The 26,860-nt window shown below is 42.4% G+C and overlaps 1 protein-coding gene across 7 annotated transcripts in view; it reads right to left on the reverse strand.

The window, feature by feature from the left end:
- TCF3 (transcription factor 3) overlaps positions 1-26,860 on the reverse strand; it is a 128,416-nt gene that overhangs the window by 74,506 nt on the left and 27,050 nt on the right. For all 7 annotated transcript variants that reach the window (XM_069740641.1, XM_069740638.1, XM_069740640.1 and 4 more), the window contains exon 3: positions 5,529-5,601. In XM_069740641.1, the coding sequence (XP_069596742.1) occupies positions 5,529-5,601 (73 nt within the window). The remainder of the gene's footprint in view (positions 1-5,528; positions 5,602-26,860) is intronic.

Here is a 26,860-nt window from a genome sequence, read left to right on the forward strand (position 1 = left end):
AGGGGAGTTGTGTTGCAATCTGGTAATGTAGGAAAAAAAATAGCCAAAAATGTGAAAAAAAAAAGTCACAAAAAGCCTGTGCAGCTTATAATGTATTTAATAATTTCCTTTAGCCCACAGTCATCTATTTGCAGCATATTTTTCACAGAAAAAAAAATGCTTTTTGCAAAAACATTTGGTAACTTGTGAAAACCACTTCAACAGTACATTCAATAAATACAATTTTTCTTTTTTCAATCTTTTTTTTTTTTTTTTAAAGCAGGTCCGTTATGACAAACGCCAGAAAAAGCTATTGCAAAATGCTCGAAAGAATCTAATTTCTATGGAAAAAAAAAAAAGTTGCCGTTTACATATTCAGGCATTTTTGCAAGTGTTAAAAATGCTTCAGGCTTTTAAAACCGCAAAGCACGTGAATGGAGTGATGTCCATTCTTCAATCATTTTTCGCTAGGAAGACGCCCTATACTTTAGAATATGAGACAACAGAAAGACTTTAAGAAAAAAAAAAAAAAAAAACATGTGATGGAGAGATGCAAATGCCCTTGAGCATTTTGTAGAGTTTTCTCCAGAAAAAAAAAAAAACAAAACAAAAAACACCACGTTTTTAATTAACTGCAAAATAGACGAATAGAAAAAAGGTCAGAAAATCAAAGATTAGAAAATCTGCAGTCACAGCTAACTGTAAAAATATCGCTTCAGCCTTTAAAACCCCTTTCAGGGTATGTGCACACATTCAGGTTTTTTCGCGATAAAAACACATTACAAACTGCAGACATATGCATCCTATCATTTAGAATGCATTCTGCAATTTTTGTGCACATGATGCGTTTTTGTTCCCCCCGCAAAAAAAAAACGCATTGCGGTAAAAAAAAAGCAGCATGTTTATTAATTTTGCGGATTTTTCAAGTTTTTCCCGCTATTCTATGCATTGGGAAAAAACGCGTCAAAAACGCGGGAAAAAAACGCATGCGGATTTCTGGCAGAAATGTCCGGTTTTTGTCAGGAAATTTCTGCTAGAAAATCCTAACGTGTGCACATACCCTAGATGATGCTCATCTCAAAGTAATTACAAAAAAAAAAAAAGTATACATATTTGCTTTTTTTTTTTTTTTGAAAAGGGGGTAGAGGTTGGAAATCACCGTTACAGTAAAATACTTTGCCATACAAAATGGACATACTGATGACAATATAGATTTTTTTGTTTTTGTTTTTTTACAACATTTTCTGGATGAAATGCGGATTTTTTTTTTTTTTTAAATTTTTTTATATGCTTTGGTACACTAAACTAAATGAGTAACCAAGGTTTTATCTTACAATCAGAAGTACACAATCTGCTTCTTTCTCTGCCTGTGGCTCACTATTGGGTCATGATTTAAAGGGAGCCTGTCCACATGTTTTTACTAACCCTTCTGAGAGTAGCAGGATGTGGGAGCAGAGACCCAGATACCAGTGATGCATCACTTATTTACTGAGCTGTTTGCTGTAGTGTTTTTTTTTTTTTTTTTAAATCAAAAGTTTTACTTGCTGCAGATCTACAATACCAGTTGTCTGAATACTGTCTGTAACCCTTCCCACATCATTGATATGCAGCTTTCTGCCTACGCACAGCAGGCTCTAGAATTCAGGGATGTCAAACGCAAAACACAGAGGGACAAAATTAAAAGCTTGGACACAGTCATGAACAACGATCATGATAATAATAATAATCTTTATTTTTATATAGCGCTAACATATTCCGCAGCGCTTTACAGTTTGCACACATTATCATCACTGTCCCCGATGGGGCTCACAATCTAGATTCCCTATCAGTATGTCTTTGGAATGTGGGAGGAAACCGGAGAACATGGAGGAAACCCACGCAAACTCTTTGCAGATGGTGTCCTGGGTGGGATTAGAACCCAGGACCCCAGCGCTGCAAGGCTGCTGTGCTATCCACTGCGCCACCGTGCCGCCCTGATCAGACCATGTTCCTGCACAGTCAGACATGGCCATTACACGGTACACAGCAGGGACACATTTATAAGATTATCTCACCACAGGGACATTTTATTTAAACACATGCAATTGTGGAACTTATTATTCCAAGATCTATTGATTAAAATTAAACTTTCGTTCGCAGGAAAACCCCTTTAAAGACCTTGCAGAAAAATAGTAAACAAAAAAGAAAACATGTCCATGGTTTGATTCGGCTATATCAGTCGATGTTTGGAGGTTTTCAGCGTTCGGAGCACACTGCTGATCAACAGTCTGGACTTAAACGGGAATGTTTCAGCGCAGATCACACTCTTTAGGCTGTGTGCACACGTTCAGGATTTTTCCAAGTTTTTTTTTTTTACTTTAAAAAACGTGATAAAACCGTGAAAAACACTCTTATATTAAGCATTCTATTAGAATGCAATCTGCATTTTTTATGCACATGCTGCGTTTTTTTTCCGCAGCGGAATTGGATTCCGGAAAAAAACGCTGTATGTTCATTCTTTGTGCGGAATCGTGGGGATTCCGCACACATAGGAATGCATTGATCCGCTTACTTCCCGCATGTGGCTATGCCCACCATGCGGGAAGTAAGCGGATCATGTGCGGTTGGTACCCAGGGTGGAGGAGAGGAGACTCTCCTCCAGGCCCTGGGAACCATATAATTGTTTGAAAAAAAAAAAAAAAAAGTGAATTAAAATAAATCGCGATATTCTCACCTTCCGGCGTCCCTCGCAGCCTTCCCGCTCCTCGCGAAGCTCCTGTTCCCAGGGATGCTTTGCGGCAATGACCTGTGATGATGTAGCGGTCTCACGAGATGCTACGTCATCTGGGGTCATTGCCGCTAGGCATTATTGGGAACGGGAGTTGCCGGGAGCATCGCGAGGAGCGGGAAGGCTGTGGGGGATGCCGGAAGGTGAGAATATCACGATTTGTTTTTTTTTTTTTTCTTAATTATTTTTAACATTAGATCTTTTTACTATTGATGCTGCATAGGCAGCATCTATAGTAAAAAGTTGGTCACACTTCTCAAACACTATGCATGACAAGTGTGACCAACCTGTCAATCAGTTTTCCAAACGATGCTACAGATCGCTTGGAAAACACAAGCATTCTGCAAGCTAATTATGCTTGTAAAACGCTAGTGTTTAGCGGGAAAATGCATGCCAATTCCGCGTGTTTTTCCCGCGGCAGGGAGTTCCGGAATTGCCGCGGAAATTTCCGTGGCAATTCTGGACGTGTGCACATAGTCTTACAGTGCCATCATTGTACACAACAAATGTACTATACAGATGGCGGTGTGTATTTCACCTTTTGCAAGGATGATAAGGCCCGCCATTATTGAAACCATTTATGCGGTAGAAATATATCACAGAAATGCATCGGAAAATGCTTTTATAGCATATAGCCACATGATATGACCTAACTGTCTGAAATGCCTGGGGCCAGAGACAAAACTTACAGCAAAGTGGAGCACAAGGATCTCTTAACCTGCCATTAGCCATCACTTTTAAGCCAAAAAATTTATTAAGTGCTGGCCGTGCATTTGCACATTTTCCCCCATCTACTTCTCTATAGGAGTTACAGAAACAGCAGTGCCGGTGGGATCCCAGTGCTTCACATCATTGTGGATCCAGAGGTAGGACGGCATCAGACATTTACAGCGAACCACGTGGACAAGCCATAGAGGTATACATTCAGAGTAATCCTTTAATTTATTCTTTGCAGACAAAACTTAAGTAAAATGTTTAAAATATTTTGAAGAGTAGCAAATGCTTTATTTTGAAAAGAGGAAAAAAAAAAAATCACAATATTTAACCTGTGCAAGGCGAATCTTGGAAATAAAAGTGGCGATGGGTAAGAGGGACAGATGGCCGGACAGAATGGTAAAGTAGTAGTTCTGCCATGGTTCGTGCTGCTCATACCGATCTATTAGGATAGTATGAGAGAAAAGGCTGTAAGAATATAATGGGATTCCATAGTCATGCCCCCTTATTGGATACAGGAGACTAGACGTACATGCAATGCTCTCTCCTTTTGCATAGACAAGAACAGGCCACAACGCAGTCTGTGGACAGCCCACGCTGACACGTCGGTAGAAACTGATATACAACATTTTTAGAAAAATCATTACTGTACACATTTGCAATAAATCAGAGGTACACGTTAAATAATTCAAACTTTCAAACATAAGAAATTATATTTGAAAGAAAAACCAGGTGAGCAACGCCTTTGTCACCACCTTTATAACCTCCAAGTTGTGTGGTCAGTTGTTTTTTTTGTTTTGGGGGGGGGGGGGGGGCAGTTGTAGGGGTAAAACTGATTTTTAATAGATAAAAGATAGTTATTCATTTACCATATTTAAGCACCTAGTATTTATAAAAGTTGTCATGTAGTTACAGCGGTTCTCCACTCTTAGGGTGTGTGCACGCAATCAGTAAACACTCCGGGTTCGACACCGAGTCCTTGCGCAGCTGTTACAGCATAGTGGATGGAATTTCAATAAATCCATGTCCACTATGCATCCAGAACGCCTGTGGATCATCTGCGGAGATGGACATGCGACGCGTCTCTCCAGACCACAGCATGTCTATTTCTCTCGCGACGACGCGAGCCTCTGCAAGATAAATTTCACCCATAGAACGTCTTGGATGCGGTGAATCCGCACGGTTCAGTAATCACATACCTGTGTTGAATAGCTGGCAGCGCTTTGGATGCAGTGAACATACCCAACGTCCAAAGCCCTGCTAATTCTGGATCGAGGGCACATAGCCTTAAGGTAGGTGCACACAAGGACTTTTAAACTCAGACAAACTTAACAAGTTTAAGCAGAAGACGCTTCAGAAAACTTTGGCTTTTTTTCCCCCCCTCCGTCTTCTGTGTCATTTCCCAAGTGTTTCCCTGATTGTTTTGACCGCCTGCACTTTTGGGAGTATTTTCCCATGATTTTTGTGACTTTTTTATTGTTTTCCACTAGGTTTTACACTTCATTGAATAATAAAGAAACGGATACTGATTTTTCAAGCAAAAAGGCGGCAAAATTCTCCAGTCAAGCTTTTCCATTGACTTGTACTGTCAAGTACAGAGCATCTTCTGAGCGAGAAAACGCTTACAGAAAGGTCAGGTCACTTTTAAACACTGGGCATTTTTAGAGACTTGAAGCAATTAAAGGTCTAGCACAAGTCGTTTTTACATAGAAATGCACATGTATAATCTTTTGAGCACTTTGATATCTTTTCCACGTGGAAACTGCCTGAAAAACTTGTTTTGTGCACATATACCCCAACAGCAGTATCTTTTATAGGAATCCTTTGGAGTCTAAAGACAGACCCAACCACCTGATGTAGATGGCGCCAGCCGCTGAGCTCAGTGACTGGCTGCAGCAGTAATGTGAGCAATCAACGTGATGTCAGCGTGGCAGCCAAAAATTTATTTTACATTAAAGATTTCATTTTGAGTCCACTTTTCGAAAAGTGGAAGACTAATGCAGGCTATTCCAATACAAACACGGAAAAGCACAGTTGGCAAAGTGATTATAAAGAGTCATGTCATTACCTGATCCACCAAACTGCGTACTGGCCAGTGTTGTAGGTCTGCTCTTACCATTGGCCACAGGCAATGGGAACATCTGGAAAACAAGGAGATGGTAATTAAAAAGCAGCAATGAAAATAAACAATGTGATGTGACTAAGCATAACTATCATGTAATTATACCCAACTATCATTTAAGCATAGTCCTAACACTCTGAAAATAAAAAAACGCAAACCTGTAGAAATAGACGAAAATTGAGCTGGTTTAATACAGTAATACATTACTTCTGCCCATGGTTGCTGGCAGCTCCACACATTCAGATGTGCTTTTAATACCATTTCTCCTGGATGCCCAGCATGAGAGTAGGGCTACGTACACATTGCATTAGTAGCGTTCGTTTAATCAATAGGCATGGATCAACGGACGCCATTATGGTTTATGGAGGCCACAGTATTGAAGCAGAATCTGGTCGACAGGCAGTTATGGCATTTTAGAGTTACAGCATGAAAAGTTCATCAATCTAAAAAAGGATGCCTGCAAGACACCATACAGTGGGCATCAGCCCTCAACCTGTCTGCCATGCTAGAGCTCATGGTCGGTGGTACTGTATGCCAGCCTGGAAAGGAAACTCCGTGGGATAATGGAATCCTATGAACATCTTTAGCATGGAGCTTTCCTGGAGAACAAACTACATGTAGGACAAAAATATAACCTGACGAAAGGCCGCGTTATATGCTGCCCATCAGTTCCCTGAACACCCAGGCCAACCAAGCTAACCAGGCTTTAGGACTAGCCCACATAGGATGCCTGACCACCAGTAAAGGCCCCGTCACACTTAGCGACGCTAAAGCGATCCCGACAACGATACGACCTGTCAGGGATCGTTGCTGCGTCGCTATGTGGTCGCTGGTGAGATGTCAAACTGTGAGATCTCCCCAACGACGCAGCAGCGATGCGGCGACCTGTACAACGATGTCACATGGCAGCTATTTCATGACGATTAACAGACCTCAATGAGGGACGTCCTGTCATGAGGTCGTTGGTAAGGTGTCAAACACAGCGATGTGTGCTACCCAGCGGGACCTCAACGATCAAAAAAAGGTCCAGGCCATTCTGATACGACCAGCGATCTCACAGCAGGGGCCTGGTCGCTGCTACGTGTCACACATAGCGAGATCGCTACTGAGATCGTGTTGCGTCACAAAACTTGTGACTCAGCAGCGATCTCGCTATGTGTGACGGGGGCTTTAGTAGAGATCAAATTTGTACATTCTTGATCAGGACAGCAGATAACATTATGTGGACATCAGGGCTCACTCACGGGATAAGTGTTTAAAAAAAGGTTTCCCCACTCCTTGAAGGGACTTTCAATCAGAGCAGAATAAGATATGAACAAGGACCCCGATTGCAGCACTATGTCAACTGCTGTCATTTTGATTAAACAACTGCAGCAAATGAAAGTGATTTTGAGTTCATTGCCAAGAAGCCCATCTATCCCAGCCCACAGCATAGCTTTAAGGCTACACTGTGCATAGGCAGAAAGCTGCCAACCAATAGGTAGACAGAACTCATGTATATGGAGGACCACATAGCAGGAGATCATCCATGAGAGAACTAGCAGAGCTGTAGATGATAAAACATTGTTATATGAAAATTACAGCAACTCAGTAAATGAATCAAAGAGGAGTAGAACCCCAACCCTATGGTATGCTGCGCTCAAATGGGGCACCATAAACCTGGTGACAGAGTGCCTTTAAGAGGCTGTGAGGGCACCTAAAGAAAGGCTATCAATATTAGGTGCCTAGGCAATCAATTTACTGTTCTTCTAGGACAAAAGTGAACTAAATGACAAAGTATGACCAGGATACATTATTAGTGTGGCCAGAGAGATAAGCCACTAACCTCCTCCCCCCACCACACACTCATTCCTCGGAGAGGTCTATAAAAGGTAAACAACTAATATGAAGGGATCATGTCCGTTTTATGTCCGGTAGACTACACATGCACGCCTTTGTTATTAATGGGGAGATGCGGGAAAGCCAATGCCCAACACCTCTGCTGGGGCCTAATCCTCATGACCGTAAAAGGATCAGGCTTCTTGAAATCTGCCTTACCTCCAAAACCCCGATGGTAGGTGTTAAGGTACCTTCACACATAACGATATTGTTAACGATATCGTTGCTATTTGTGACATAGCAACGATATCGTTAATGAAATCGTTATGTGTGACAGCGACCAACGATCAGGCCCCTGCTGGGAGATCGTTGGTCGCTGAATAAAGTCCAGAACTTTATTTTGTCGCTGGACTCCCTGGAGACATCGCTGGATCGGCGTGTGTGACACCGATCCAGCGATGTCTTCACTGGTAACCAGGGTAAACATCGGGTAACTAAGCGCAGGGCCGCGCTTAGTAACCCGATGTTTACCCTGGTTACCATGCTAAAAGTAAAAAAAAAACAAACAGTACATACTTACCTACAGCTGTCTGTCCTCCAGCGCTGTGCTCTGCACTCCTCCTGTACTGTAGGGGAAAATCACAACTCTTCATATCATTGGCCAGTTGTGCAGAATCACTCGGTTCATCCGACACTCAGCTACTGTGTATGGCCACAGTATAAGAGAAGGAAAAAGCCAACCATATGTAGGAGCCAATTCTCAGCAGATCATTGACGAACTGGCTAAATATGGTGAAATCTACAAGGAACCGGATAACAGCAGTGATTTTGTTGGAGTGCTTGCCATCTCTGCACCCTCTCATTCTGGACTTCTGCTCTGTATATTGCACTCATTTCCCACAGTTCCCTCCTCGGGTCTGCTTCTGACCAGATTAACTTGATTTTCAAATTTCATCCTGCATTTTCTCCATTCATGCCATCAATCCTATAATGTCTGGTCTCTGCATGCCAGGTATTCTTACAACGGGCACTGACAATGCGCCCGCTTGCTGGTTTGTTACTTCTGATCAGAGCCGGCGACAGTGCACAGTGATCAGAATCTACTGAGCATACGTCAGAATTGACAACCAACGCAAGTTTGGTAGAGCCCTCAGGGTACGTCCCCACGTTCAGGATTTAATATTGTTTTCAAGCTGCATATTATTTATGCAGCACTAAAAACGCAGCGGCCAGATGTTACAGCACAGTGGATGGGATTTCTAGAATGCACATGTCCACTGTGCATCTATGTGCTCCTGCGGATCACCCGCAGACATGGACATGCGGAATGTCTTTCTGATCCACAGCATGTCAATTTCTCTTGCGGAGACGCTAGTCTTTGCAACAGAAATTTCCACAATAGAATGTACTGGATGTGGTATATCCGCATGGTTCAGTGATCACATGCGAATTTACCTGTGCGAATAGAACACAGCGAAAATATGCTGCATCCAAAACGCTGCTACTTCCAGGTCGTGGGCACATAGCCCTGGTACGGAACCATGCAGGCTCCATGTTTCGGCATATACCGTATTCTCCTGCTTCCACTATGAAATCAGAAGCATAGGGAGGGGGTTACAATGAAGAGCTCATGCACCACTAGATCTGTATATAAAGGGGTTCAAATACAGACATTAAACTTTTGATGCTTTTTTTTAATGCAAATTTTAAGCAGCGTTTTACAGTACCAGCAAAAGTTATGAGATTTCAGAAATCTCATGAACACATTCGTTTTATTTCCTGACAATTGGAAAACTATTGAATTTTTGAGAACTGCAGTATGTCACTTCCAGCGTTTTTTCACCCATAGAAAGCAATGGGTAAGTGCAAAAACAAACAAACAAACAAAAAAAAGCCCTGCAGATATCAGGTTTTGCAGCATTTTTAGTGAAAACAGCAGTATTTTAAATTAAATTGGTGAGGTGTGCAAATTAAACATTGGCTGACCTAGGTGTGAAATTGAACAATACCCTATTAACTCAAGGGTAAAAGTGTGAAAGTAAACAGTGTCTTACAAAGTCAATGCTCTGACAATTACTTAGAGATGGGCGGACACCTGGATGTTCAGGTCTGGCGGGTTCAGCCGAGCACTTACAAAAAAGTTATGGTTCAGGTAACAAAACATTACCCAGACCCGAACCCCATTCACTTGAATGGGGGGGACCGAACATCCAGTGTTTGCCACGTTGCAATGTGCATGACAACGCAGCAAACCCATACCGCCGGTCAGACAGCCATGATTCCCGCGCCGTCAAAAGACAGCGTGAGAATGCAGCTGTGCTCAGCGGTATAACGTTTACCTCCGGTCACTGGTGTCAGCAGATGGAACTACTGCTCCCATCAGCTGCCGCAAATAACAGTGAGAGCAGGAGCAGCGGTGATTTTACCGTCGATCAGAAGCGGTGTTTGTCGCGCTGTCATGCACATGACAGTGCGACAAACACCCGGCGATCGGGGGCCGAACCCGAACAGTAACACGGACTTCCTGGTGAAGAATGTGCCTGAATAGTAGGTGTTCGTTACGGAAGCCTAGCTTTACTATTCGGATTCTCATGTGAACCATATTGCTCAGAATAGTCACTTTTTTCAGCCAGAACAATCTTTTTCCACTAAATAATTTGATCAAATTGCCTTTTTTCCCTAAAATAGTTTTATGGTTTCACATATATGCCTTGCTTTGGTGACCCAACACCTTGCACTGTTCATGCTTCTGTGGTGGAAGCAAGGCTAAACTTTATGATCCGAAAAACGCAGGAAATGCAGAAAAAAAAATGCTGCAAAAACGCAACGTGTGAACATGGCCTTATGTGGCTTTTGTACACAGAATCTACACCGTGAGATCACCCAAAACACTGCCATATACCAAGGTTCACACACAGTCCAGCATACACTTGGAAAAATCCCTGGAATATGCGCTTCCCATATCGGTATAGGGCCGATTTGCAAAATGGAATAGCATAGATTGTCCTGTTCTAATGAAGTAGCCATTTGTTTTAGGTTTTCGTTTTACAATATTGGATGTCAACTAATGTAATGGGATGTAGGATGTTCTACTATAGTATAGTATTTCATGTGTGTACATGTGCACACACACACACACAAAAAAAAAAAAAAGTACAACACAATCGTGTTTCTGATTAAAGAAATAGGCAGCATATTTGACCTTTTTCCCCTGATGTGAGAAACGTTCATTTTAAATAAACAGGTGTAAGAAATATTGCAATGACTGCACCGATGCTGGTGGATCATCTATATCTGTGTATGGCGGCCTCCTGCTCCTAGACTCTAGGACCTAGAGGATGATAGGGCAGCTTGGATTGAAATGGCAGATTCTTTTGCTTCTGCCGGCCATAACATCCTGGCCACGCTGTCCGACAGCGGCTTTCTCCAATCTCTCCACTGAAAACACAAAGGGTAAGCCTTCATGTACACAAGGGAGTTGTAGAGTTTCCAAGCACTTTAAAAAGCATTGGCCGGGGCTGCTCACTTCTGCAACGGAGGTGACTGGCACTCATGATGATGTGCGACAGTACGGTTACGTAATAACGCAAGCATCTTGGCAACTATGTTCATATGCAGCGTCACCCCTTTAATGCTATGGATACACTAGCTCTTGGCATAGGAATGCACTGGGTAGCGGAAAAATCTCTCCGGGAAGCAATACATTCTGGGAAATTTTAGCAATTTGAAATATCCTATGGAATGAAAAAAAATTGCTAACAGGAACTTAATGCTACATGGAAGAGAAAGGAAACGGTCTTACAAAAATATTGGAAACGTTAGCCCATAAGAGTATGAAGACATTAATTCCTGCTCTGCCATTTGTATATTATGTGAAGACAATACATCAAAACAGATCGGACCATACGATGACAAGCCATTCTTAAAGTTACTGGACACAAAAACTGGCTCAATGGACAACAGTCTAGGGCAGAGGTGAACAACCTTTTTAGGTCTGACTGCCAAATGTTGGAATTGTACCACTCCTAAGGGCCTCAAAAATGTAAAGGAGTGTTCTGAAATGAGGTCTTTAACAGAATATGGCATATATAACACGGTCGGTAAGTTAGGGTTTCATTCAGGAAATTTCTCTTATTTAGCACCCTCTAATAACCCCAGAGTTAACTGGCCACAGAGGAGTCGGAGAGTGTTGGGGCAGCACAAAATGGCATTGCGACATGTGACGCCCGGGCTGCAGGTTGTGCACCCCTGGTCTAGCGAGTCTATGTGAATGGAGTTTTAAGTCATCATCAAGGAGGTCCTGTAGTTTTTCCCACATCCTGGTTGTCACCTATTTAAAGCTCCTTGTAACAGCCTGTCATTTATAGAGAAGTGAACTTCTCGCTTGCTTGTAAGGCAATTACAAATTAGATGGAATTCCTAGTGTTAATGAGCATGAGGTTCAACCAGATAACTGAAAAGGAAATGGAAGATCCTCCATGTATTTTTCAGGCTCTGTTCACACACATTTAGGGCTCTCCACTGAGCATTACGTTTGGGTTTCCTTAGGGATCTCTGAAAAACAAGAAACCCCTTAGGAGCCATTCACTATTATGAGGCTGACTGACTTGTGTCGGACACGCTCTGGCCTCTCCACAAATACATGACCTGCCATTTTTGTGCACAATTAAACCACTGTTGACACTGGGGACAGCGATTACATTGGCCTCAAAACATTTCCTTTACAAAAATGTGAAAATCCCCCCACCATTACGACGGTACTATTATTCAGCAAATAAGCCACCTCCTCCCTAATCCTAGACTTGTGTTTTACTATGCAAAGTCTCCATTAATCCCTTCACACACCCTGCCACACACGTACATCGCAATCAGGGTGTGCATGAGCTGTGCCCACTCCACACTGGGCAGATGCTGGCTGACATACATAGCGGGCATCTGCCCATAACAGTAGCGACCAGCGCTAAACATTATCGCTGCTATTAAAACGAGACCGCAATTTATACTACACACAGTCATACCATGGTATTGCAGTGTATGGTATAAGAGAAAAAAAAAGGATGTTAAAAAAAAAAGTGGGAACAAAAACGTGATCAATGTCTTAAGCATCCCTAAATGGTATCAATAAAAACTACGGGTTACAGAGAATTGCAACTTTTTTTATACCACAAATATCAGAATTTAATTTCATTATTAAAAGAAAAACTGTACAGGTTTGGCACCATCATCAATTGTACGGACCTGTAAAATTCTGCTGACAGGTCATTTTTACTGCACAATGAGAGTCATAAAAACAAAGCTTAAACAATTATGGCAGAATTGCTGTTCTTTCAATTTCACCCCACTTGGAATTATTTTTCCAGTTTGTCAGTACATAATCTAATAAAATGAATGGTATTTATGAACTACAACTTTTTTTTCTGGACAAGTCCTCATAATGCTCTACAGTAGCTTCAGAATGAAAGGGAGCGAAAAATGAAAGTGCAAACAAATAAAATTGGCTAGTCCTAAAATGGGTTACCTTCTAGAAAATACTTAAATTACTTTGAAACACTGGCATTAAAAATGGAACACTATCGTCATGTTGCAGAAGAACAGTAGTCAGCTGCAAACGTGATGCGATTGTATAATACATTTCTGTGGCGCAGCTCACGATACAGTTTGCTATTCCTCTGATGGATCTATTAGGGTATGTTTAAGTCCCACAGTGCAGCTGCCGAAGACCATGCCCAAAAGTGGGGGGAGGGCAACATATGGCAGCACCATTAAATTAAGTTCACAGAAGTGGTTGAAGGAAAAAAAAATGCATCTGATTTTCATCCAGATCAAACGGACAATACTTCATCTATGTTATCATCTTTATACAATCTATATGACAATAAACACCACCTAATAATATCCGCCACATATGACCATGAAGGAAAAATAACCAACACACCAGAGAGACTACCTTCACAAAAGGCCAGTAAAATTCAAAACTTTATTAGTAAACAGAGAAATATATAAAAAAGTATTGGCGAGTAAACACCTAAAGCACAGGGGTCAGATGAAGCATTTTGGTGCGAAACGCGCGTCGGGTGTGGTGGGTCCCCAGGAGCGCTCCATTTGGTAACTATATCTTTATATTGTTGTACTTACACTTTACTATATTGTTACTTTTTGCATATTTGCACATGGTTACTAGCACAATGGCACATGCATTGTTGTATTAGGTTTGCATTATGTTATATCACTACTAATGGAGCCTTGTTTTGGGTTGCCCACCGTTTTTCCTGTGCTTTAGGTGTTTACTCGCCAATACCTTTTTTATATATTTCTCTGTTTACTAATAAAGTTATTTGAATTTTACTGGCCTTTTGTGAAGGTAGTCTCTTTGGTGTGTTAATCTATATGACAACACATATCAGCAGTTTCTAAAATTAAAACTATTTTGGATGCTAAAGAATTGCAGAGTATCTGTAAAAATCAGATGTTATATGATCCATTTGGGATGCAATTTTTTTGTGCACCCATAGATATAGGCTATGTGCACACGTAGGAAAAGAGGTGCCGAATTTTCTGCACAAAATCCACATCTCCTGGCAGAATCCACAGCTGCGGATTTTCTGCGGTTTTTATGCGGATTTTGTGCAGTTTTTATGCGGATTTTGTGCGGATTCTCTGCGGTTTTTGCCACTGCGGATTTCTATAATGGAAGGGTGCAGAAACGCTGCAGTTCCGCACAAAAGTAGTGACATGCACTTCTTTGAAATCTGCAGCAATTCCGCACTGATTTTTCCACACCATCTGCACAGCTATTTTTTTTTAATACCAGTGAATAACATTGTACTGTACATTACAGTGCGGATCTGCAGCGTTTCTGCGCAGAAAAATCTGCTGCGGATCTGCAGAAAATCCGCATTGTGTGCACATAGCCTTAAGACGAGTAATTCATGCAGTGTTTTTCCCCCACACACCGGATGCACTGCAAAATTACAAAACCTGTAGCATAAACTTAGGCTAAGTTCACATTTGCATATATATGTGCAACAAATCATCTGCATAAGCAAACGCATGCCAAAACGCACACAAACGCAGGTTTACGCAGCGTTTATCCGCATCAGCTCATGCTGCGCGTGCATGCATTTGCGTTTATGCGCATGTGTCTGATATTTCCAGGAGAGCGTGTCTCAATCAGTTCCTGGACATGCGCAGTCCGGAATACGCAAGGACATGCGTATGCATGCGTTCCCATAGACCGAAGTGTGTTTCTTTTTTTTTTTAACGCCCTCATCCGCATGCCTGCGCATATTTGACGGATTTTTGACGCCTCCAAAAATGCAAGATGTGTTCGTCGCGCCAAGCCGCACATCGTGAAAAGATGCATGCGTACGCAAAAGAGTGCGAACGCATGCAAACGCATATCCATGCGTGCACCCTGTTAAATATATGTACAGAAGCGGATGAGACACAGATATGAAACCAGCCAAATTTAAAAGCAGCCTCACTAGTCCATTCCTACTGGATAAAGGTCATCCACCTGGCTACTGTACTATGGCAAGTGGGTATACGCTGCACAAGAACATATCCTCAGGCTTTATTCACATACCTGTACTACTGCTATTCAGTATAGGGCCAGCCTAACCGGTTGTCGGAGATTGTCAGATGTTGCCAAATTATTTCTAAAACATTATACACACACATCCCTAGGTTCAGTGACGGAATGCCATGATTGGAACGTTACATAGGACCATAGAGGACCCCCATTTGAGCTCTCTGCACACAACTTTGCCATATGGAAGAGGCGGACATTTGTTCCTGCTTTTTGTACCCACACCTCACTGTTTTTAAAACAAACAAACCAAAAAACAGTCATATTGCACCAAACTGTCCTGTGTGAACCTTGCCTCTTGTACTGTTGTGAATGCTCTGCAATACCTATTGGCAAATGAGTAGCCCAACTAACAGAAATGCAGATGGCATGGCACGCAAATGTTTATCCATCAGGCCAAGTACCCACAATAAGTTTTTGATGAAGAGCACTTTCATTGGGCAAAAAAAAAAAACCCGTGGAATTCTGCAGTTCCAGCAAAGTGGACAGGATTTATAGAAATCTCATGCCCATTGTTTTTTTTACTGACCTGTGGTGCATTTTTAAATCTGCAAAATGTTAATTTCTCTTGCAGTAAATAGGTTTTATTTACGGATTTTCAACCATTGATTTAAATTAGATGAAGAAAATGTGCAGGTAAAAAAAAAAAAAAAAAAAATGCACATGCATCTCCACAGCGGAAACACTAAAAACACATGTAATCCGCATCCGACTATCAAAGTTGTATCAAAGCCAAGTAAGGCTATGTGCACACGTTGTGGATTAGCCTTAGGAATTTCTGCTGCAGATTCTTCCCGCTCTTGCCAGAAAACGCAGGTGCGGTTTCGTCGCGTTTTTTTGATGAGTTTTTGATGCGCTTTTTTTCATGCGGATCTGTATGCGTTTTTGAAAGCTAAATAAAGATCTATTATTGACAAAAAAAAAAAAAAAAAGATTTGTGATGTCATTTCTTGTCCAACCTCCTCTTTTACATTTGTCCAACCCACACTCCATTACACAGATAGACAGATAGAATGAGGCCGGCGTCACACTAGTTTTACGGACGTATGAGAGGCGCAAAAAACAATGCATTGCACACGGACCAATGATTCTCTATGGGGCAGCTCCTATCTGCCGTATATTACGCAGCCGCATTTTACAAGCGTAGAAAATCGCAGCATGCTGCGTTTGTCAGCGTATTGCGCAAAGATTCCGCCAATGAAAGTCTTGCCAACGGATTACATACAGAACACTGTTTTGGGAACATTTCTGCGTATTTTCCTACGCCAAGAGTGACGCCGGCCTGAGATAGATAGATGATAAATAGATAGAAGGAATGAGATGGATAGATGTAGATAGATATATGGATAGTTAGGCTACTTTCACACATCAGTTTGTTTCCGTCAGGCAGGATCTGGCGAATTTTTGAAAAAACGGATCCGTTGCAAATAGTGAAAAACTGATGCAACTGATCATTATTTTTTTTTAAATGAGAGCGAACGGAAAATGTGCATGATTTGAATGGAAACATGCATGAAAAAACGGATTCGGATCCATCATTTCACATCTCAGTTTCATACATTTTTTGCCACATCAGTCGCTGTGCGTTTTTCGCCGGACAGAAAAACTGTTCCTCTGTATGCGTTTTCTGTCCGGCGGCAACAGCTTTTTTGACGGATCCGGCAAAAAACGAATGAAACATGTGGCCATCAGGCACAATACGGCGTTAATACAACTGAGAAAAAAAATGGATCCAGCAGGGGAAAAAAAAAAACATCTTTTTATTTCAAAATTCACCAGATTGTGCCTGACTGCAAAAACCTGATGTGTGAAATTAGCCAGATAGATATATAGATAGAAACATCTATGTATCTATAGATATATTCAGATAGGCTGATGCTGATTAATTAACATAAAGGAAAAAAAATGGCATGGGCTCCCGCGCAATTTTCTGCACCAGAGGGGGAAAGCAGACGGCCTGGGGCCAATATTTGTAGCCTGGGAATGGGGCAATACCCATGGCCCCTTTCCAGGCTATGAATATCAGCCCTCAGCTGTCTGCGTAGCCTTTACTGGCTATTAAAATAGGGGGACCCAAAAAAAAAAAAACGACGTGGGGGTCCCCCTATAAATTTATAGCCAGAAAGGCTACACAGACAGCTGCGGGCTGATATTCATAGCCTAAAGAGGGGCCATGGATATTGCCCCCTTACCCCCCCCCCCCCCCCGGCTACAAATACCAGTTTGGCAGCCTCCCCAGAAATGGCGCATCTGTAAGATGCGCCAATTCTGGCACTTTGCCCCTCTCTTCCCACTCCCGAGTAGTGGTGGGATATGGGGTAATAAGGGGTTAATGTCACCTTGCTATTCTAAGGTGACATTAAGCCGGGTTAATAATGGAGAGGCGTCAATAAGACGCCTCTCCATTATTAATCCTAGAGTAGTGAAAGAGTTAAAAACAAAATAAAGACAGCCAGAAACAAGTATTTTATTATTCCTAATTTAACCATACTTACCATACTTTAGTGCCTGCAAAAAACGTAAAATAAACCGTATACTCCCTGTCCGACGCAGTCCAATTAATAACGAGTGTCCCTCGACGATCTCCCCTATAGAACAGTGACATCGGGTGATGTCACTGCTTTATAGGACCGTCAGTGACACATTGACAGGAGACAATGGCTCCTGCAGTGCATCATTGAGAGGTTACTGTAGTTCACTGGTCTCACTTTATGCCACTGCTGCGTGGGAACTTTCTCACACAGCAGTGCCAAAAGTGAGACTAGGGACTATTTTTTACAGTGGCGGAGGAATACAGTGCGGAAGGATACCTCCCTCCTGTCATTGTATTCCTGGAGCCCCTAGAGAGCAGTCGCATCAGCTGATGCTGCCGTTCTCCACGGGAGATCGTCGTGGGACACTTGTGGATTTCTGAGGGTCAGGGAGTATATTGTTTGTTTGTTATTTTAATATTTTTTACAGGTGACACTGGCTTCGGGGAACAAAGTGACAAGTGATGGGGAGTAGGCTCTGTCGTAGGTTCAGTCATAGGTTGCAGGTTCAGTCATAGGTTGCAGGTTCAGTCATAGGTTGCAGGTTCAGTCATAGGTTGCAGGTTCAGTCATATCTTATATGTTGTATGTTCTGTTATATGTTCGTGTTTTTTATTTTTTTTTATATTCAACACGTTAGCTGGATGATGGGACTACTACTGTCCCATCATTGGCTAATGTGTCAATCACTGTCACTGTAGCAGGCATAGCCTGATGGGACATGTAGTCCCATCGGACGATGCCTGCACGCGCACACACCCCCAAGGACCCCCCACAGCCCGGTACAGACCCCCACAGCCCAGCACAGACCCCCCACAAACACCCGCATACAGACACGCACATCTTCCCCGCACACAGTCACCGCCCACAAACTCTTCCCCCCTCCCGATCTGCAGCGTTTCTCACAGCAAAACTGCAGATCTTTTTTTAGGTCTGCGGTTTTGCTGCGGATGTGCCGACTCAATGCAAGTCAACGGGTGCAGAAACGCTGCAGATGCGCAAAAATAAATGACATGCTCCTTCTTTTAACCCGCAGTGTTTACAGTGCAGAGATTTCCGCACCATTAGCACAGCATTTTTTTTCCCATTCATTTACATTGTACTGTAAATCACTTGCGGATCTGCAGCGTTTCTGCACGGTAAAAAACGCTGCGGATCCGCATGAAATCCGCAACGTGTCCACATAGCCTTACAGGAAGTACCCAAAACCAAGGAGCTTTATTTAAATGGGAACCAGTCACCAGTTTTGTCTTGTGTCAACTAAAACGAAGACCTTAATCAGCAGCTGTGCTGCAGTCCATCAATTGTTATATAACCCCCTGTATACCACCAAAAAATACTCAGTATGTTAACCCTGTCGATCTGGTCTGATGGGCATGGTTTCTGCGGTCTCCATCCCTCCTCCCAGCTAATGATAGTCATCCTCCTGCTGTAATTGACATGACTAAATCATATCAACGCATGCACATTTATGCTTTAGTCTCTGCTCGCAACAGGGCAGAACATAGTGCGCAGGCGCGAGATTTCGTAGGGTTATGTGGATGAAGCAGAAAGTCTCATCCACAACAATTACAGCAGGAGGACAGCTAGCAGCCAGGAGGAGGGATAGAGATGGCAGAAACCACACCGACGGGATTAACATCAAATGTTTTTTTGGGACGTTATATAACCATTGATGGACTGCAGCACAGGCGCTGATTAAGGTCAAAGCTTTAGTTGACAGGACAAAACTGGTGACAGGTTCCATTTAAAGCATGGTACCCCAAAAAGACATAAAATGCAGCATAAAACAAGTAATTAAACGCACTCAAAACATAATAAAAATTAAATAATATAATTGTTGCAGAAAAGCTGCATCATCAAGAGTGTACCAAACACTCAATCCAGGACCTCAGCCTTAAGGTACCGTCACATTAAGCGACGCTGCAGCGATATAGGCAACGATGCCGATCGCTGCAGCGTCGCTGTTTCGTCGTTGTGTGGTCGCTGGAGAGCTGTCACACAGACAGCTCTCCAGCGACCAACGATGCCGAAGTCCCCGGGTAACCAGGGTAAACATCGGGAAACCGGCTTTACGGCCGGCCGGCGCTGACACAGTGCAGGGAAGCTGAGGCCGGGGGACAGACACCGGAATGTAAGTATGTATTGTTTGTTTTTTTTTATCTTTTACGATGGTAACCAGGGTAAATATCGGGTTACTAAGCGCGGCCCTGCGCTTAGTAACCCGATGTTTACCCTGGTTACCAGTGAACACATCGCTGGATCGGCGTCACACACGCCGATTGAGCGATGTCAGTGGGTGATCCAGCGACGAATTAAAGTTCTGGCCTTCTAGCTCCGACCAGCGATGTCACAGCAGGATCCTGATCGCTGCTGCGTGTCAAACAACGATATCGCTATCCAGGACGCTGCAACGTCACGGATCGCTATCATTATTAAGTTGTTCAGTGTGAAGGTACCTTAAGGGAAGAAGTGGCACACAGTGTTCCTGCTGCATGGTGAAGAATCACTGTACAGAAAGCCTTAAATCGAGTGCATACATGGCATTGTAAAAGAAATAACTTAACACCTTTGTACTTAACGTAATGAAATTGCCATTTAAAAAAAAAAACTTAAGGCCCCTTCACATTAAGCGACGCTGCAGCGTTACCGACAACGATCCGGATCGCTGCAGCGTCGCTGTTTGGTCGCTGGAGAGCTGTCAGACAGCTCTCCAGCGACCAACGATGCCGGTAACCAGGGTAAACATCGGGTAACTAAGCGCAGGGCCGCGCTTAGTAACCCGATGTTTACCCTGGTTACCATCCTAAAAGTAAAAAAAACAAACACTACATACTTACCTACCGCTGTCTGTCCTCGGCCCTCTGCTTCTCTTGTCTGGCTGTGAGCACAGCGGCCGGAAAGCAGAGCGGTGACGTCACCGCTCTGCTTTCCGGCTGACCGACGCTCACAGCCAGACCAGAGAAGCAGAGCGCCGAGGACAGACAGCGGTAGGCAAGTATGTAGTGTTTGTTTTTTTCACTTTTAGGATGGTAACCAGGGTAAACATCGGGTTACTAAGCGCGGCCCTGCGCTTAGTTACCTGATGTTTACCCTGGTTACCAGTGAAGACATCGCTGGATCGGTGTCACACACGCCGATCCAGCGATGTCCACGGGAGTCCAGCGACGAAATAAAGTTCTGGACTTTGTTCAGCGACCAACGATCTCCCAGCAGGGGCCTGATCGTTGGTCGCTGTCACACATAACGATGTCCTTAACGATATCGTTGCTACGTCACAAAAAGCAACGATATCGTTAACAATATCGTTATGTGTGAAGGTACCTTTAAGGAGCTGCATCATCCGAAAATCATCTATTGTTTAAATAAGGTCTTTGTCAATGTAAACAGAATTTACATGTAATGTAGACGCCCCATGGCTTGTTTTATGTGGGCCACAATGTAGTTTTGAATGTTACAACATAATGTACTGAAAAGCATTACATTGTTTTTAAGTGGAATGAAATGGTGAAAAAAAATATATATGCAATTTTGTCATTGTTTTTTGTTATTAGGACATTCATTATGCTAATGCAGGTTAGTGAGGTTGTGGTAAGTAAATGCAAGTTTCGTTTCATTTATTTATTTTAATGTAAAAAAAATAAAGCAAACAAATTATTTGAATTTTGCAATAAACTAAATCTTTTGCCTTGTCTTGCCATTGACCCCCAGAATCTGCAACATTTTTATATTTCCATTAATGGAGCTCTGAGGGATTTTTTTTTGCATGTTTACCAATTTGGCGTACATTCACCATTTTCATGGGGTGTTTCGATTTTCTCTTTATGGTGTTTACAATATGTGCCAATTCACTTAATTTTTGTTACGTTGAACTTTTTTGAATGCAGCGATTCTATTTTCCCCTTTACATTTATCAAAAAGTATGGTAAGTTGATCTGATATTAGTTATCCTTCAAAGGAAAAATAAACTCCAAGCAAATGTGGTGCTAAGCACCTACGGATTTTTCGAATGCATCCACTTCCAGTGAAAAAATTTTAATAAAAATTCATTTATTTTCTCAAAATAAAAACATAAAATATTTGTAAAATATTTTTAAAATACAGTACTGTATTTTAAAAATATTTTGCAAATATATTTTAATTTTTGTCCCGTTTGTCCCATTTGTGCATTTTGCTCCGCGAATGCTGAACCTGCGCTTCCTTCATTGACTACGGCATCTGTGAGGAGCCGTGTAGTGGTCGGTCAAGTGCAGCTCAGGAGGTGGTCTTCATATAAAGGATTATTATCTACCACAGTCAAAAAGGAAGTGTGTAATCTCTGGTTTACCAACATCAGTAACTCATTTTGCTCTTATTTCAATGTCATACAAAGACTAAAAGACAAATTAAGTGAATTAAGAGTCAGCAGCAGCAAAGCCCCTGCAAAAATGGTCAAAAAGACAAGATCGCAAAGCATTGCCAGTACACCGGCACCTATAAAATGCAGCGTACGTACAGGCTATGTGCACACGTTCAGGATTTCTCGCAGAAATTTCCTGAGAAAAACACTGACATTTTCTGCAAGAAATCCGCAAGAAAACCGCATGCGTTTTTGCCGTGGTTTTTTCCGTACACTTCCCAATGCATTTTGTAGTGGAAAATCCGCAAAATTTATGAACATGCTGCGGTTTTTACCGTGATGTGTTTTTTTCGCGGAAAAAAAACGCATCGTGTGCACAAAACATGCGGAATTCATTCTAAATGATGAGATGCTTGTTGTATGCGTTTTTTTTGCGGTTTTATAGCGTTTTTATCGGGAAAAAACCACAATGTGTGCACACAGCCTTAGTATATATTCACTGCTTTATTATTTGGCATGTAATACATATCTCAATCAGTAAAACGACGCGCCTTGGCCAACCCACAGCCTTAATGAACTGTACAGTATTGCTGAAAAAGGAGGGGGTGGGGGGGGCGAGAGACTCTCCCCCCCCCCCCCCCCTTTTCTTTTTAATGAAGCGGTTAAAAAGTTACAAAAGACAACTTATGCACAGCAAGTTATCTTGACATTGCAGTGTATATGTTAATTCTTTTGTACAGTCTAGCACTTTTTTCGGGCGGGTTCCAGATGGAATCTGACTGAAAGAGACACTGTGTACATACCCTAGAAGTGAGTGCCAGGCATTTTTCTTATTGTTTACCAAGGATTTCCCTTGTCACTAGTGCGGCCACACTTAGAATACTGTGCACGGGTTTTGGTCTCCAGTGTATAAGGAGGACATAGCTGAACTAGAGCGGGTGCAGGGAAGAGCAACTGAGGCTATGGGTGATCTGCAATACCAAGACTGGTTATCACATCTGGGGTTATTCGGTTTTGGAGAAAAAGGATTGGGGGTGGGGGGGGGGGATCTTATTCCAATGTATAAATACAGTATATGAGAGGACAGTACAGAGATCTTTCTGATGATCTTTTTACACCCACGACTGCGATAGTGACAAGGGGGCATTCTCTACGTCTAGAGGAAAGAAAGTTTAATCAAAATCACAGATGCGGATTCTTTACTGTAAGAGCAGTGAGACTGATGTTCTAATGGGTGATTCACTACAAAACGTTTAATTAGGGCTTGGATGCCTTTCTACAATTTTACAGTTTATGGGCGATAGATTGTGTCATGAGGAATTGAGTCAGGGAACTAGTCTGATTTCTGTATGTGGCGACGGCAAGGAATTTTTCCCTTAATATGGAACAATTGGCATTTACCTTCCCCCTTGGATCAAGGTTAGGTTATAGCTTAAACTTAACTGGACAGATGTCTTATTTTAACGTGAAAAGCTATGAAACTCACAAATCTAATATTTCCAAAGTTCAATTATGCAAAGAAACACCAGTTCTGGAAGGCCCACTTCTGCCCAGCATTGCAATACTCATCAGACAACCAGCCCTTGTAAATACACCCATTTACTGGCACATGATTAGCACTAGAAAATAGCGGACACTGAATTACAAAGCTTTGGGCATTTCTTGAAAACAGGGAGGGTTATTTAGCTACAATCCTTGTTGTCCATCCAAACACATTACAAGAAACACATTACAAGAAGCACATTCCAGACTTTGATTTCGCCAATTTGTGGAATTTAAGCCAAATAATTATCAGGCGCAATTCGTGATAAAGCACAACGCTGCAAAAATCACACCATTAGTCCACATTCACAAATTCAGTATTTTACATCAGCATCTGTAAGCCACAACCAGGAGAGGAACAAAATCGGAGGAAAAGTAGAATAACCCCTTTACCCCCAAGGGTGGTTTGCACGTTATGGACCGGGCCAATTTTTACAATTCTGACCACTGTCCCTTTATGAGGTTATAACTCTGGAACGCTTCAACGGATTCGGATGATTCTGACACTGTTTTCTCGTGACATATTGTACTTCATGATAGTGGTAAAACTTCTTTGATAAGACTTGTGTTTATTTGTGAAAAAAATGGAAATTTGGCGAAAATTTTGAAATTTTCCAACTTTTGAATTTTTATGCCCTTAAATCACAGAGATGTCACACAAAATACTTAAAGGGCCACTGTCACCCCCCTCCAGCCGTTATAAACTAAAAGAGCCACCTTGTGCAGCAGTAATGCTGCATTCTAACAAGGTGGCTCTTTAGTTTTAGGTTCATGTATACCCCAAATAAAGCGTTTTTATGCTTAGCCACAATTCCTGTCTCTAGCCAGGGAGGCGGGTCCTCACTCCCCAGCTCTAACCGCTCCTCTGCCGTCACTCCAATCTTAATGCGCTTTCGGCGGCGCCCCCTCAGCGCTGTGTACGTTTCGAAACTGGCGCCTGCACAGTGTACTGCTGTGCATAATGCATAACACACTGTGGGGCGGGGATTCCAAAGGTGGCTGGCCGCAATGCCCGCGCAGGTGCAGTCTGCAAGCCTGGCTGGGACGTCAGACGGCCAGAGCTTACTGCGTCTGCGCAGCACAGCAGTACACTGCGCAGGCGCCGGTTTTGAAACGTACACAGCGCTGAGGGGGCGGCGCCGAAAGCGCATTAAGATTGGAGTGACGGCAGAGGAGCGGTTAGAGCTGGGGAGTGAGGACCCGCCTCCCTGGCTAGAGACAGGAATTGTGGCCAAGCATAAAAACGCTTTATTTGGGGTATACTTGAACCTAAAACTAAAGAGCCACCTTGTTAGAATGCAGCATTACTGCTGCACAAGGTGGCTCTTTTAGTTTATAACGGCTGGAGGGGGGTGACAGTGGCCCTTTAATAAGTAACATTTCCCATATGTCTACTTACATCAGCACAATTTTGGACAAATTTTTTTTTGTTAGGGAGTTATAAGGGTTAAAAATTTTTTTTTTTTAGGGACCAAATCTCTTTTCAAGTCATTTTGAGGGGTCTATACGATAGAAAATACCCAAGTGTGACACCATTCTAAAAACTGCACCCCTCACGGTGCTTAAAGCCACATTCAAGAAGTTTATTAACCCTTCAGGTATTTCATGGGAATTTTTGGAATGTTTAAATAAAAATGAACATTTAACTTTTTCACACAAAATTTACTTCAGCTCCAATTTGATTTTTTTTTTACCAAGGGTAACAGGAGAAATTGGACCCCAAAAGTTGTTGTACAATTTGTCCTGAGTACGCTGATACCCCATACGTGGAAGTAAACCACTGTTTGGGCGCATGGCAGAGCTCGGAAGGGAAGAAGCGCAGTGTGACTTTCAATGCAAAATTGACTGGAAATGAGATGGGACGCCATGTTGCGTTTGGAGAGCCCCTAATGTGCCTAAACATTGAAACCCCCCACAAGTGACACCATTTTGGAAAGTAGACCCCCTAAGGAACTTATCTAGATGTGTTGTGAGAGCTTTGAACACCCAAATGTTTCATTACAGTTTATAACGCAGAGCCGTGAAAATAAAAAAATCATTTTTTCCCACAAAAATTATTTTTTAGCCCCCAGTTTTGTATTTTCCCAAGGGTAACAGGAGAAATTGGACCCCAAAAGTTGAGGTCCAATTTGTCCTGTGTACACTGATACCCCATATGTGGGGGGAACCACTGTTTGGGTGCATGGCAGAGCTCGGAAGGGAAGGAGCATCATTTGGAATGCAGACTTAGATGGAATGGTCTGCAGGCGTCACACTGCGTTTGCAGAGCCCCTAATGTACCTAAACAGTAGAAAACCCCCCCCCCCCACAAGCGACCCCATATTGGAAACTAGACCCCCCTAAGGAACTTATCTAGATGTATCGTGAGAACTTTGAACCCCCAAGTATTTCACTACAGTTTATAATGCAGAGCCGTGAAAATAAAAAATAATTTTTACCCACAAAAAGGTTTTTTTAGCCCCCCAAATTTTTATTTTCCCAAGGGTAACGAGAAATTGGACCCCAAAAGTTGTTGTCCAATTTGTCCTGAGTACGCCGATACCCCATATGTTGGGGTAAACCCCTGTTTGGGCACACAGCCGAGCTCGGAAGGGAAGGAGCACCGTTTTACTTTTTCAACGCAGAATTGGCTGGAATGGAGATCGGACGCCATGTCGCGTTTGGAGAGCCCCTGATGTGCCTAAACAGTGGAAACCCCCAATTCTAACTGAAACCCTAACCCTAGCCCTAACGGGAAAATGGAAATAAATACATTTTTTAAATTTTATTATTTTTCCCTAACTAGGGGGGTTTGATTTACTTTTATAGCGGGTTTATCGGATTTTTATGACTGGCAGCCGTCACAGACTAAAAGACACTTTATTGCAAAAAATAGTTTTTGCGTCTCCACATTTTGAGAGCTATAATTTTTCCATATTTTGGTCCACAGAGTCTTGTGAGGTCTTGTTTTTTTGCAGGACGAGTTGACGTTTTAATTGGTAACATTTTCGGGCACGTGACATTTTTTGATCGCTTTATATTCTGATTTTTGTGAGTCAGAGTGACCAAAAACCAGCTATTCATGAATTACTTTTTTTTTTTTTTGGGGTGGGGTGGGGGGGGGGGGTGTTTATACCATTCCACGTTTGGTAAAATTGATAAAGCAGTTTTATTGTTCGGGTCAGTACAGAATACAGCGATACCTCATTTATATAATTTTTTTATGTTTTGGCGCTTTTATACCATAAAAACTATTTTATAGAAAAAAATTATTTTTGCATCGCTTTATTCTGAGGACTATAACTTATTTTTTCACTCATGATGCTGTATGGCGGCTCGTTTTTTGCGGGACACGTTTTCAGCAGTACCATGGTTATTTATATCCGTCTTTGATCGCGTTTTAGGGTGGTTTCACACTTGCGTTTTTGTCTGCAGCGTTTTTTTTTCTTTCAAAAAAACGCATGCGTTTCTTCCCCCTATA

This window comes from Ranitomeya imitator, chromosome 1, assembly GCF_032444005.1.
Source record: "Ranitomeya imitator isolate aRanImi1 chromosome 1, aRanImi1.pri, whole genome shotgun sequence".
Lineage (NCBI taxonomy): Eukaryota > Metazoa > Chordata > Amphibia > Anura > Dendrobatidae > Ranitomeya > Ranitomeya imitator.